We start from the raw sequence: 15,117 nt of genomic DNA, 5'->3' as shown, positions 1-15,117 counted from the left end.
TACATATTTTTGAGCTTACAATTATTTATTTTAAAGACACTTGTAACTTATACCTATTAAGACATTATTCCACCTCCATGGAGACATCTGGTTTTGGACCACGATCTTTATCTAAATTTAAATTTGGATATAATTTAGCAACTGGCCCATCTGCTGCAAGACGTCCATGAAATTCAGTGCGTTGTTGAACTTTTTCCATACCGAGAAAAATATCAAGGAATGATTTTGGTCCGCCATATATTGAACTCGAGGATGTTCGTGATGTATTCTTTGTACCATTCGTCGAAATACTTGTTAATGGCGGTGGTGACATTGGCGAATCAGTTGTAGCACGGATAACTGATGCTCTTGCAAGTTGATCTGGAACGTCTGGTTTACCTAACACATTTAGCATAATAGATTAAACATAATCAGAGAAATTGTATAGTTTTAAAAACCTCGACTACCTCTATAATCTTAACAGTTTTTGGAGTTTATTTCTTAAAAAAAAGGATCGGTTTTCATATAACGTGCCTGGTATGAAAAAAATATGAGTAAAATCTAGTGGTTGAATGACCTCCTTATGTTTTTGGTGCGCAACCTATCGTGCGCACTTTTCACTTTTTAGTAATGATTATATACTTGTGTGCTGTCGACAAAGCATCTATTGTTTGAAACAGACAATAACCTGATTGACAGTTGTTACTACAAAGCTACTTAGCCAACGTATATCGTACGTCTTCCGCGTTAATTTTTTTGGGTTACCATAAATAAATTATGCTACATAGTACGTATATTAGACTAAGCATCTATTGTTTGACTGGCAATAACCTGACAGGCACTGCACACTACACAATACTTAAAAAGTAAATTCTAATCGTGCGTCGGAGCTGACACACATAATTTTTTTTATGAAGTAACTTACCAAGTTGATCCAATTCTCGGAGGGCTTGATCTAACTCAACTTTATCGGATATTTTCGCTTCAGTTTCTTCAACTGGAAATTTATGGCATTCCAACAGACAATTATAGACTGCTGTATGATTTTTCGTGTGACAATTATTTTTTAATAACGTTTCAATTTCTGACCATAAAACTTTATATTGATCTTCACGTTTTTGACCTTTGATTCGATGTCCAACGTTTATTAAATGTAATGGTTCATGTTTTGATTCCAAACCAATTAAATTGTAGATAACTTGTTTACATTGTACAACTTCTTCATCGTTTAATGTATCTTTAGTCATTAATTGCGGTAATGGATCAATATACTGAAATGAGAAAATTATTTTAAGCAGATCGAAACTTAAATGAAGTAATTATGGAGTGAAAATTTATATAAGACATAATAAATTAATAGACTGGTATCTAAAGGTTATCTGAAAAAATAGGTCAGTAATTGATGTCGCGGAGTATCCAATGAAGTCGGTCGATCGGTCTAAGTATATACTCTGAAATATTCGCCATTTTAAAGCTACAAAGTATAAAAAATGGCATTATAAAAGGTGGTTTTAAGTTGTTGAGAAGCGTTTTCTGAACAACAAGATCAGAATCAACTGAATCTTGCCTGGATTCCCAGCCATAGACTGTGAGGGGAAATATGGTGATGGGCAGATAAGTTAGATTAGGATACAAAAAGGATTATATCATTTAAAACAATATTTACGAAATAATGTAGAAAAAGCAATGACAAATATGACAGATTGATGTGTTTGCTTCATAATTAGATGCTTGTGGCCAAAAATTAGTGGCAATAGGACCAAGAGAATACTGAATCAAAAGGAATATTTGGGATATAAACTTAATAAATGTGGAAACACAAACGTTGTGGTCCTCTTGAACTCGAAATTTTAATTTGAGAGTTATCAAACTTTTTCCCTTCACTGTAATTTTTATTAAGGTATAAAAATAAGGGAGGAAAATTAGGATATGCGAAAAACTTTTATGCGAATTTTTACTCAGATTTGAAAAAATTAATAATAAAATAAACTTACATTTTTTAAATTAAAAACTAATGTAGAACTAATTGTAATCGGCCAATATTTTGTCTGCCTATCTAATCGGGCTAACATCTTTTCCACCGGCGTTCCACTATCTTCTGTTTTACATTTCATCGGTACTAATTTATTATTTTGTATAAATGTACCAAAATCGGTGATTCTATAATCTGTAACACGACCACCTGGTCCTTCTGATATAGATGGTGGATCTTCCAATACAGATCTAGCTGTATATAGCGTATGGATAAAAATTTCCCCACCATGCGCCGCTAGCAAGTGGCTAATAATTTTTCCACCCGATTTCCGTGGCATTTCCAACATTACGGATCGACCGTTTAGTAAAAAATTGATTAAACATGAAGACGGCCGTGAATTGACATCAACAGGTGTTATTCGATGCATTGCTGTACAATTTTGCATTTCTTGAGCGCTACAACCTCGTGGTGTACACCATTTTAGTGTAACTGTTTCATATTCAAATCCTTCACGTAAATTTTTTATCATAGCTGTATCAGCTGTATTGCCTTTTAATATTGCTGTGTGCGCTGCACTAGCATGATATATTTCAACATCGTAATTTGCTGAAGAGCTAGCATTTTGTTCTTCTTTCATAGGAATTCCAGTAACGGTTGTACTTGCCAAATCGTAGTGTTGAAGAATTAAGTGAGATAATTTCATTGAAATTGTGGGAGCTTTTATTGAATGTACTTCGGTTGTAAGAATTGATGAGAGCTAAAAAATTATATATTTTTTAGAACAAACTATATTTTTGTTTAATAATATAATATAAGGTAATCTTTATTAAGCAAACTGTTGACAAAATATTGTTCTTATATTTAAAAATTCAAAAGCTTTATAGGTGGAATAGATTTAAGTAATCAGGCGGATTTTAGAAGAATTGTTTTTATTATTGTCGAAAAATTTTTAATTGTCCTAAATACCGCGTATGTATTCGAACAGAATTAATTATTCACTGTAGCAAACTTTTGTAATACATAGTGTGTCCCCGGATAGAGGTAACTATACTTGTAAATTTCCTTATTTTGCATTTTAAGAAAAAAAGTCATTCTTTATAAGAAGTTTTGCTTATTCTGAAAAGTATGTAAGTATATTTAAAACTTCTAATAGAGTAGCAAAAAATTTGGTATCGCTATAAAATGCAAAATAAGAAAATTTACATGTATAGTACCTTTATCCGGGGACACACTGTATTTTAGAGCACAAGCTGTGGCGAAAAGCGACAATAAAATATGTAAATAAGTTATAAGAATCATTTTTTTTATGAGTCAAACAGAGGACATTTGCTAAAATCTTCTAGAAAATCTAAACAAAAGGTCTAATTTGAAAAATAACTCTCAAAAACACACAGTTTTTCGATAATTTTTATGAAAGCAAAGTTCGACTCATGATTTTGAATAATATCATTCATGTAATACCTCTTTAGGCGGATGATTTGATACAGGTGAATCCATATTATTAGGACTGATGTTAATAATCACTAGATGACAATGATTTATTATTAAAGCACTAAAATTCAAAACACAAAATTAGCTTTTAAACAATTTCAAAATAGTAAAAAGTATCTTACTTCTCATTCCCAGCTAAAAGTTTATTTTGAGTTATTAAAACATTATGAAAAATTTCTTCTAAACTTTTCATACTTTCATCGTCACGAGCTGAAGTAACACAGATCACTCGTGTATTGTTCAATAGCTTTGGCTGTTTATTATCCGGGTTATTCAAATGTGTTTTTTGAATATCTGTTAATTCTGAGAGCGCTTCCACAGCAGCTCGCAATCCATGCAAAACCGATAATTCTACATTTGCAGGAACGCTTCTGGGTGGTATTCCGATCATAGACATAGCGTTCATTATCTAAAAAAGTATTTGCTCATATATTTCTTATTAGAAACCTGTTGTTTCATACATACATGCGTTAAATTTTGTGTTTGAGGATTCCATGTATTTAAAATGTGTGCAATTGTATCACTGACTATAAATCGAACTAATTTCCCTTGAGGAAATAAATCCCAAACAATTCGACAGTATTCGATTGCTGATTCAACCGAACACGTCCACAAAGATTTACATATTGGCGTTAATGGGATTATTGCGGTACCTCTTGTTTTCAAAAATTCAAATTCGATTAAGCTATCACATGAAATACCAAAATATGGTGTGTGATCTAAGACAAATACTGTTTTATGATTTGCAGGAAACATTCCGTCCGATTGGAATGCCATTTTTAAATAATAATCAATGTGTTTTTGTTGAATTTGCGGTCTAATTTTTTAACATCATTTATTCTTTAGGCTCTCTTTTAGGTTATATTTACAAATTTGACATTTTTCAAATAATATGTTTGGCTTTGGTTGATAAACTTGAAATCTGTTCAATATATATGTTATATCTATGATTATTAATAATGTGGTGCCCTCAGTGAGAGATAATATAATCAAGTGTCTCTACCAAAGAGAATCCATTAGAGTAGTAGTGTAAGGTAGACACGATAGAGATCAGAGAATATATCGGTAAAGTTTACTGATATAGTCTCTGATAGAGATAATTCATACTGTATATTCTTGCATAGTATGAAGGGTGGAGCACAATTTTATACGGCTGTTTGAATCATAAAGTGTCCAGAAAATACCATCATTTTAAAGGCATCTAACTTCTAGCGTCAAGCTCTGTTATCATATGGAATATTTGTCAAATTTGGAAATCACGGTCAAATACGGATCGCACCGTAAGAATGTAGGAGACTCGTGGTACTAACTCTTAATTTGGAATAATAATGTCTATTTAAAAGAAAATATGGAAATTAAAAACACGTTTCCGTCGTAGAGTCTAGATCATAGAATAATATAACCAGTTTAGATGCAATCTTAAAAGTAAAGTATTCGCAAAAATGTTAAGAACGAATTTTAAATATTTGGAATATGCAACCTACACAAAATAGAAAACACAAGTCAGTTCTTTTTCAACATATATATTGACGATCGGTAGGAATATAATTAAAAAATATAAGTTCTTATGAATAGATTTATTTATTCAAAACCAAATTATTTATAAAAAACTACCCCTTTAAAATAAATACAATAAATAATTTGTCTATAAATAAATACTAAATTTTAATAAATATCAAATAAATATACGTATAACATAATTTTCACATGGAGATCAATATTAAAATCATTATTTATAATTATTTATACTGAAAAAACTTTATGATCAATGTTTTTTTTTATGGAATTATAAATAATGTTTTAAGAAACATAAACTTAACAAATATGCTTTATGGTTTTGGAATTGGTTGGAGCATTGATTTAGTGGCTGTAGTTAATTTTTTTGAGACTACTTGTGCAATTTGTGCACTACGTTTCCATACAAATTCTCTCGTTCGATCATGATCATCAGGACTATCAATCCGGACTTGTTTCGGTTGAAGTACTCGAATTGAGTGTAAAGTAGCAGCACCACCTTGCACAATTCGTAGACTTAATTTTCCATGCATTTCAGCTGTTGTTGCAGTGGCACTTTTTAGTTCACGTTTGACGCCACGTCCAAACTAGAAATAAATAATATTAAATAGTTTCTGAAGGTAAATACTATGTGATAAATTTACGCATTGTGATTATTTGATTTAAAAAACTGGAAATAATCAATAAAATTAAAAAATTTAAAATCTTACCTCTTTTTCTACTTTAAGTGTTAATGGTCCTAAGATAAAGTTAGTTTTTACGGTAGTATGATCGGCCATTAGATTCACAGATACATCTCCATCTCTACGCAGTGATGATAATCCAAATAAGGTAGCTCGAGCTTTTTGGTTTTTCTTTGCAGCTTTTGTTTTGTTACTATTATTTTTCTTTTTGTTTTTGTTCCTATTTGATGAACCTTTACTGTTAGAAGAGCGTCTTGTAGTTTCTTCATTATTCATTTTCATCGTTTCGTTTTCATTCCTGGGCGATAATGACTTCTCGTTGAATTTCTCTTCTGCTTCAGCCAGACTTCTCGATAATTTTTCAACTAATTCAACTTCGGCCATTTTATTTTCCGGTTGTTGTACATTTTGTGGTTTTGTATTGGATCGTGTGTGTTTAGTTGGTTTCTTCTTTTTTTTATTTGAATTTTTCTTGTTTTTACTTTCATTGCTTTGTAATTTTACACGAACTGGATCATAGGATCGTCTTAGAATTTTGTTGATACGCCCCAAAATGTTATCAACAAAACGATTATACTTTGAAATGTACATAGCTGGAATTCTTTGATTTGCTGCAGGCGACATAGCACCTATAAATTTTTTAATATTATTATTTATTTTAGAATTTCAATTTAATAAAGCCTTTTCCAAATGATTTTCAAATCAATTTTTAGAAGTAATTTCCAATTTTTAAATAAGTTTTTTCCAAATTCAAATCCCATAGTTTAGAAGACATTCTCAAATATTCCGAGAGTCGAACCTATAAATTTTCTATGGAATATATAATTAGATGACTTTGACGGGGGTAATTCATATTACCACAGAGATCTAAAGTGAGCCACCTTTAATAATAAGCAAAAATTGCCTGCATCATGAAATTATCTACTTTACTTTCTTTCATTTTTTATTTTGTTACGGAATCTTTGAACGTGATTTTCACCTATTTCAAAACGTCGGACTTAATTGAAACTTCGCACACTAATCAAGGACCGACGGAAATTTAATAAGTTTGCCCGATCCGTTATCCTGATCATTATCTTCAGGATTGAAAATTATAGTTTAAACTACTATTAAAAAGCACGCTTTTGTAGCTAGCTGAACTAAAAAGTAGAAAATAATTTTTATAAGAAAAATATCATTTTATCTTAAAAAAGCGTAATAAGAAGATAATCATAAGTTTTAAAAAAATATTTTCTCTACAAGGGATCATTTTTTAAAATTTAACGTTTAAGCATTAAAGGTGGTTATTATTTGGTTATTTTATCTTCATTGGTGAACTAATTTTAAGATTTTCATGTCATGATACGAGCAGCGTATGCCAATTTTAAAGTCAGCTACATACTTCAGAAATAGTATATTAATTTCATAAAGTAATTTGCGTTTATTATCCGTAGAATATTTATAAGTGGAGCTCTCGGGTCAAAACCAGGTTTGGCCTTTTTCACTTGATTTCTAATACCAAATCCCATCCAAAAATAATTTATCGGTGAAAAGAAAAACAAATACAGAAAGTATCATTAACAATTTAGTGTTATCCTCTATGAAAACAAGATTTCGTCGCCATTAAATATATATTGTCAATATAGATTATCAACTTTAAATTACTAATATAAATATGTAAACTAATATTCAACCACAACTCAAAATTTACTTTTTAACGTTAAATAATTCATTAGAACAAAAATGTTTATGTAATTATAATTTCATTCTCACTTTCAGATTAACGCCAAATTTAATTTTAATGAGTTGAGGAGCACTCATTCATAATTACTTATTTTTATAAACATATTTACATGATACATTTATTTTATCATGTAACTGTTTCAAATAAAATTATTAATAAAAATGTCATTGGTAAATGTTATGGACATTTTATTGAGGTAACAACGGTTTGTTCAGTTACCTTGAATAATTATTATTTTTTTAAATATTTTTACACGCTCAAGTTTTGGTTACCCTTATTACATGCATTAAAGAAAATAATCATCTCATATAGAGTGTACTAGAATAATTTTAGTTTCTATTTTAAATCACATACATTATTTGCTAATCAAATAATCGCATAAGTACCTAAATGATACTACACAACATTATATCGTGCAAGAGCGATAAGCACGAAGTTGGAAACATTTTCGAAAACGAGTACTTCTGCTTGGCACCTGACGATCTCATAAAGAAAACGTAATCTAGGACGCGTTTTTCACCTATTTCAAAACGTCGGATTGAATTAAAACGTCGCACACTAATCAAGGATCGTCGGAAATACAATAATTTAATAAGTTTGCCCGATTATCCTGATCAGTATCTTCAGGATTAAGTTTAAGAAACCATCGAGTCTAAGTTTAAGAAACTATCGAAAGATCAAACACTCAAAATTACAAATGCTCATGTATGTTTAAAATTGTTAACTCTCTGATTAAAAAAGTATGAATAGGTTAAGTGACAATTGTTTATTTTATCTATGGTTATTGTCAACATAATAGCTAAATTTGTATGTGTGTGTAAATTTCCGGCGAAAGAAAACATTAATAGATTGATTTGATTCTGGGACACTTCGTATCAAATAAATAATATAAATATATATTTTTACATACAAATACAATTATAACGGTGTAATAAGCGTTATTATATTCGTTTTATCAAACTATTTTTAAATTATAGTTTACAGGCGTATTATAACATCCGAGTATACTTTTTTTTAAAATATAAATTTAAAGTAATTTATATTTTTAAGATGTTGGAAGATACAACAAATAAAAAAAAACATGTTATAAAAGTAAATAATCTTATGTAGTTTAATTAGTTTTTTTTCCTACTAATTTTAGTGTTCTAATTTCTCTTAAAAAATGTATTATTATATTTTTTTTTTGTAATACACACACAGAAACGCATTTTGAATAATAATTGAAAACTTTTCTAAAAAAATTTGTGATTTGTTAATTAGTATGTATGTGACTACACACCTCTAAGAGAGTGGTTGACTTTTGAAATTCAATTAATAACTGGAAATGGTAGTTAATGAAAATTCTATTACTTGAAGCAATTAGTCCAATGAACCATTTCTAGATTGATAGATCTTTGTGTGATCACTGTGGGAAAGTTGCACAATTATGTTGTAAATACACTGGTGGGTAGAGATATTTTACGACAGTATACTCGAATATTGGAGCCATATGTGTTGATTTATCGGAATATGGAGTCTTATTTTCGAGTTATCATTTGTTTCACTTTAAGAGGATATCGTACATTCTATCGTATCATATTGAAGATACAGTAATAGATAATGTACGTTCTTTTTTGAGGCATTCGAGGTCATAACGTTTTAAATTTATCATTTTTACAGATTATTTATAGTTTTCGGTCGATTTTAACATAAATGGCTTTCCATGCACTTTTTTATTATCACGAAAACTTGTTATACGCAATCTTCTATTTATTCATTATTAATTTCCTACCTGGCTTTCGTTATACCGCGGTTTTGAGGCACTACTTGCCCTTACCATTCAATCTTCTTTGAATTTTGTAAACAACTACTACAAATACAGAGTAAAACTAATATCCCAACAATCGATTTCAATTGAAATTAGATGACGTAAATAGAATTGAATAGACGATATTATGAATAAAGTTGTGGCAATATTTCTAAGATCGTCCTTAGATGAAAACTTCAAAACGAAGAACTATATTTGCATAAAGCAACTTACAACGTGCAAAAGATAAATGAGGCAGTATTTTAACGTATATAAAGGGGATTATATGACCCGTAACGACATATTTGAATATCGTCATAAAAACTGACCTTAAAATTTATTACACGCTTATCAAAATTTGTTATAATATTGTTCAAAGTCAACAGAAGTCAAGAGTAAAATAAGTAGTCGGCGAAAACTAACACAAAAACGAAATTTTACGTTGAAATTTTGTGTTATCGTAGATCTTAAGCAGTAAAATGAATATTTTTGATACGAAACGCAAAATAGCTTATACATCGCCATAAGTCTTTGTTGAACGATAAATTTGATATCATGGAAGCCATCCTTCGATAAATATAGTAGATCGCTTTAATGGTTCACTTAAAATAACGAAGGATCATTACAGATCACTTTCCCCTAAGTACAAGTAAGAATTTTATCAACAAAAATGCTCATTTTCCTGCAGTGCTCCTTAATCGGCTTCACTTACTACATAATATATATCTGTTATATTCCTCTTAAAATTCGAGACGATATCTAATGTAAATACATAACTAAGATTGTAAGAATTTTACTTATACCGCAGGAACCTAAGCTACACTGAAAGACTTACAAATTTGGAGCTGTTGTAAAAAGTATACTAGAATAATAAACGATAAAAATGAATATCCAAACAGCGAATAATCTAAGGAAAAAGTTTTGTTAAATAAATTCAACAATGAATATTCAATAAATCCAATAATAGATATCGTATAACAAGTTTTAATAGTATACTGGAGAAAGGTCATAAACATTTGTTTTGAATTCTGGTATACAAGAAAAAGAATATTTACCGGATGAGGTTCAATGAACTGCACATACCACTAGTGTGGCACTGGCAAGGTGTATGATACATACATAGGTACACACACACAGTAATAATATACTTATGTTAATGGAACTTCTTCTCTAAGTTCAATGTTATGTATTCGGGCCAATAGGTGACCCACTTCTTTGCGTCATTGGTTAAAGACACCTTTTAATATATGAAATTGTTGATTGAACACACAAAGTACCACCTTATTTATATCTAATTTAAACAAAAATATTCAATGTTTAACCTTGATTCTTAATTGCAAAAATACACACAAATTATTTTGTTAATGATACTGTCATTCATCAAAATTTTCGCTAGTTTTTCTTTTCAATAAATATTTTACGCCTAGAGGTCAGAATAACAATACAAACTGATTTTTTTTTTGTATGTTACTTTCACATGCTGTTCTACTAAATAATATTCATTCCCATATAATAATTAAATTAACACTTTAAATCAATTCTTACATTTTCTATTTAAAAAGTCATCAAATATCACACTTTTAAAAGGGAACTTTTAAAATTATGTGTAATAGAATATGTAAAAAATGAAATGATCATAGATAGTATTAGTCTACGAGAAAGTTATTATTTTTGGTCATTCAGTCCATTCTTTTGTTTTTACGTCCTTGTCAAAATAGTCTACATTCTTACCAACCATCAAAAGTCAAAAATCCCTCTACATCCCTACGTTTGCACAAAAAATGCAAATGAAAGAAATAAAAATTGCATTCATTAAAAAAAAAGATTATTGCATGCATTTTAACGGTAATTTGTTAATAATAACGTTATTTTAGAGGCGGTTCCAATGTTAATTATGTTAATGATGTTTTTAAAATGATATACCAATAACACATAACGCTTGTTAGTAAAAATGAATCAGGCATTAGATCACATAACAAAAATTTGCTGTTTTTAGTAACATTCCTAAATAATTAACTGTTATTTAAATTATATGAGATACGCATTAAAAATAAAAGACATTAGTTAAAAGAGTGTAAAGAAATAAAAACAGCTTTTGTTTCCACTAGATAAAATGTCACAGTTATAAGAAAATGAAAAATTATAAAAAAAAAATGTTATATACACACACATAATGAATAATGTAAAATGAAATAATGAATAATTGTGTTATGAATTTTTTGATTTGATTTTTTTTTTTTTTTTTTTGTAAATAAAATAACATTTTTCTGGTTTTATAAAAAAAATTTTTATCTTTAATATTTGTTTCTTTTGTACATTCTGTAAATAATTTTTTTCTTTACAATAAATAAATATATTCACACACAATATATTATAAATCATTAAAAACACAATTTTTTGTTTTGTTGTTTGATTGCCACTGTTTTGTGTGACATTGTACCTAGCTGTGTTAAAAGCTAAGGTTTTTGTTTCTTAAGTACACATTAAAATGGGAATGATTTTTTTTTTGTAAGATTTTTTCTTTTTTTTATGTATAAAAAATAAATTAAATGAAATAAATAATATTGAGGAAATTTGTTTGGCTTCTCAGTTTGTTAAATAAATAAATAAATTAAAAAAATTATATCACTAAAATGACAATTTTATACACTCGATGTATATATTTGAAATAGTGAGATAGTTTTTGTTTTTTGGTGTATTAGATTGGTGTCTGACAAATTTTTGTCTGTAGTCGAAACAGTCATGCGCACAATTGGTTTTATTGACAACCAATCATTTTTGTACAAAAATATTTTTTATTTATTATTTCTTTTATATTTATTATGTACTACTATTTTCAGTTTTTGCAATTTTTAAATTTTTTTTCGATTTTTTTTGACCACGTTTAGAATGATTTCGATTATGTTTTCGCGTATGATTTGCCCGACGGCCTTTTGATGTAGTAGATTTCTTGTTATGTGATTTTGACTCACGTGAATTACGTCTCGCCTCGATGACGTCATCACCACCAATATCGAGATCATCATCGTCATCGTCATCATCGTCATCATCATCTGCTGAATCATCATCATCATCATCGTCATCGTCATCATCGTCACCTACATCAGTCAAACCACCTAAGCCATCGTCGTCATCATCGTCATCGTCATCATCATCGTCAGTATTTACGTTATTTGTATTGTCACTAGGTATGTTCGATGGTACTGGGTCAACAATTTGTACAGAATTTGTTTGAATGTTACTCAATTGATTTGAGGTCTCTGGGTCTTTTTCAATTAAATTTTGTCCAGCATCGTCATCGTCATAGTTTGCTGTCTGTGTATCGTCCTCACCACCATCAGCTGAATTTAATTGTTCTTCGGCTGCTGCTGTATCTTCGGCGGCTTCAGCTACTATAGCTGGTGGTGCAGATTGTACAGGTGTTTGTGGTTGCACAGCACCAGTTGATGGTGAATCATCATCGTCATCATCATCATCTAGAATTTAAAACAAACAAAAAAACAGTCGTTCACATTTGACTTTGTCACAAGCACTTAATAAACTTACCTCCTAGAATGTCATCGAAAAAACTACCGAAGTAATCATCATCATCGTCGTCGTCATCATCATCATCGGAAGATGATGAAGAAGATGCGGCTGGTGGATTAGCTGGTCGAACAACATCATCGTCATCGTCATCATCATCATCGTCGTCATCATCACCAATATCTACATCCAAATCATCGTCATCGTCATCATCGTCATCATCGTCGGATGATGAAGAGGATGCTGGTTGAGATTGTCGTCCAGATTCTTTTACTTGTTCTTTTTCACCTTCAGCAACAACTGCTGGCACAACTGGTTCAGATGATGCTTCATCGACTTTTTTTAAATCAGCCACGACTTCACTATTTTCACTACTTGATACAATACTATCATCTGTTTTTAACTCTGATGAGGATGAAAGTTCTCGTGCTTTTGGTGCGTTTATCACTTGAATAGGTGTTGCATTTACGTTATACGTAACAAAACATGCTAGACATGCTAGCGGTATTAATAAATATAAATTCATTTTTATTTTTATTAAATTACTTTTAAAATTAAATAATCTTTATTTTATAGTATTATTATTATCGTTTTTAACAATTACACAAAATTTCAAATATTTTCTTTTTTTGTAAACAGAACTATGTGGTGAAATTACGCGGGAACTGCACTAGGCCACCGCTAACAACTAACAGAGGTATTTAGTAAACGACATAGCTTTATATATCCGTTACGTCACCAGGAGGAGTTTTGTGGATGATGGAGTTGGTTTGTGACACCTCTTTTTTTTATATATTCTTGAATTATATTTATTTGTTCGTGGATGAGATTACCATACCATACACACATGAAGATGTTGTTTGTTGGTGTATGATGGTAATATAATGGTAAGTGGTGGAAGGCCAGTTAATGTTATTATTAATATTTTATAGAGTTACTGGTGTAGGTACTCGTACATTTATTACTTTGCGGAAGAGATATTATAGTTGTTCTTGACCTCGACCATGCATTTTCCTTCATTATTGTCATCGTATATTCATTAACATTAAATTAAATATCATACTTTATAGGTATTACCTGCTGTTTGTGCAGGTACTACTGTTAAAGTGGTATACTTTCTTCTTAATTTCATTATTAATTTATTCAATATTCATCAATTTTTTTTCTGTATATAATTTCTTATTTATAGAATTCTATTTTGTTTTTATACCATGTATATATGAAATATATATAGTATATTATGTTTAGTCCGAAGTTTTTAACGCTTAAAAATATTGATATGAAATTTTGGTATAGGTGTTCATAGAATCAATTAATTAGTCCATTTCCGGTTGTCTGTCCGCCTGTCCGACTGTCTGTCAACACGATAACTCAAAAACGAAAAAAGATATCAAGATGAAATTTTTATAGCGTACTCAGGACGTAAAAAGTGAGGTCAAGTTCGTAAATGAGCAATATAGGTCAATTGGGTCTTGTAAACCGTTAGAGATAGAACAAAAGTTTAAATGTAAAAAATGTTCCTTATAAAAAAATAAACAGCTATTGTTTAAAACATTTTTTTGTAAACATCACTGTTTACCCACGAGTACGCTAATTAGATGTAAATTTTATAGTATGTATTAATATGGGAATATCAGTTATGTGTGTGTGGCTATTTAAATGTCTATATCTTTTTTTATTTATGTGGCGTCAAAAAACAAACGATTGCGTCATCAACACTGTCTATACATGGTATTTCAACAATTAATTCAGTCTATTGTTTGTTTTCACTTGTTTATATATGTTTTTAAGAGTCTTGATTTTAATCCTTATCTTACTCTTTGTCTTATTGTGTTTTTTCTTCAATAATCATTACTTAAATTTCTTTATACTTCCTAAAAATGCCTCTAGGTTTTGTATAAAAACTAATCCGAAGAATTTTGGAGACACAGAGCACAGCGAGTGAAATTTTTAATAGCTTTGTACTACAGGAATGAAGAGTAGAATACCATACTCCAAAAGCAAGTTGTTCAGTCAAAGTAAAAGCACCCGTTCAAAGATAGATGTTACCAGCTTTTCTGAAAGAAGGTCGAACAATAAGCCAAAGCTCACATCGAAATGTAACGTCCTAAGAGGATGAAGGATATGCTTTATACACCTAAAATACTAGAGATTTGCATGTAGAGTAGTAAACAAAAAAGTGTGATAAATGTCTGGAGGTGAAAGTTGTACGGCATCAAATTGTGCTTATGATTTTGAGCAGCCAACAGTCAAATCTTGAAACGATAAATCATCAAAGTTTATCTTAAAAGATTTTCCTCTATTGAAAAAGTTTAAAGTTTAAAGATGGGAAAGTTTCACCAATTGGGGAAACAAAGAACGGATATTTTCAATGTGGAAAATACCTACGTTCCGAGATATTATCGTAAAAATGTTGTGAATATACACTGGGAAAGCGGAA

The 15,117-nt window shown here is 29.9% G+C and overlaps 2 protein-coding genes across 3 annotated transcripts; both read right to left on the bottom strand.

Annotated features, from left to right (window-relative positions):
- On the bottom strand, nucleotides 1–4,333 carry LOC123294878 (protein asunder). Of its 2 annotated transcripts, none has more exons than XM_044876061.1 (6): nucleotides 3,911–4,333; nucleotides 3,568–3,854; nucleotides 3,416–3,506; nucleotides 1,974–2,711; nucleotides 905–1,250; nucleotides 1–378 (listed from the first exon to the last, which is right to left on the bottom strand). In XM_044876061.1, the coding sequence occupies exons 1-6, from the start codon at nucleotides 4,220–4,222 to the stop codon at nucleotides 65–67; spliced, it is 2,088 nt and encodes a 695-aa protein (XP_044731996.1). In that variant the 5' UTR covers nucleotides 4,223–4,333; the 3' UTR covers nucleotides 1–64. The 2 variants fall into 2 exon arrangements, with proteins under 2 accessions (XP_044731996.1, XP_044731997.1); XM_044876062.1 differs by having other exon boundaries at nucleotides 1–369.
- A 941-nt stretch (nucleotides 4,334–5,274) lies between these two features.
- LOC123295999 (protein PFC0760c-like) lies at nucleotides 5,275–13,203 on the bottom strand. The gene is made up of 4 exons (XM_044877460.1): nucleotides 12,699–13,203; nucleotides 12,125–12,628; nucleotides 5,671–6,272; nucleotides 5,275–5,547 (listed from the first exon to the last, which is right to left on the bottom strand). The coding sequence occupies exons 1-4, from the start codon at nucleotides 13,201–13,203 to the stop codon at nucleotides 5,275–5,277; spliced, it is 1,884 nt and encodes a 627-aa protein (XP_044733395.1).
- Nucleotides 13,204–15,117: the final 1,914 nt, after the last annotated feature.

Source organism: Chrysoperla carnea, chromosome 3 (assembly GCF_905475395.1).
Source record: "Chrysoperla carnea chromosome 3, inChrCarn1.1, whole genome shotgun sequence".
Taxonomy (NCBI): Eukaryota; Metazoa; Arthropoda; class Insecta; order Neuroptera; family Chrysopidae; genus Chrysoperla; species Chrysoperla carnea.
The sequence above is the reverse complement of the archived record's forward strand: the minus strand, read 5'-3'. Positions and strand labels throughout refer to the sequence as shown.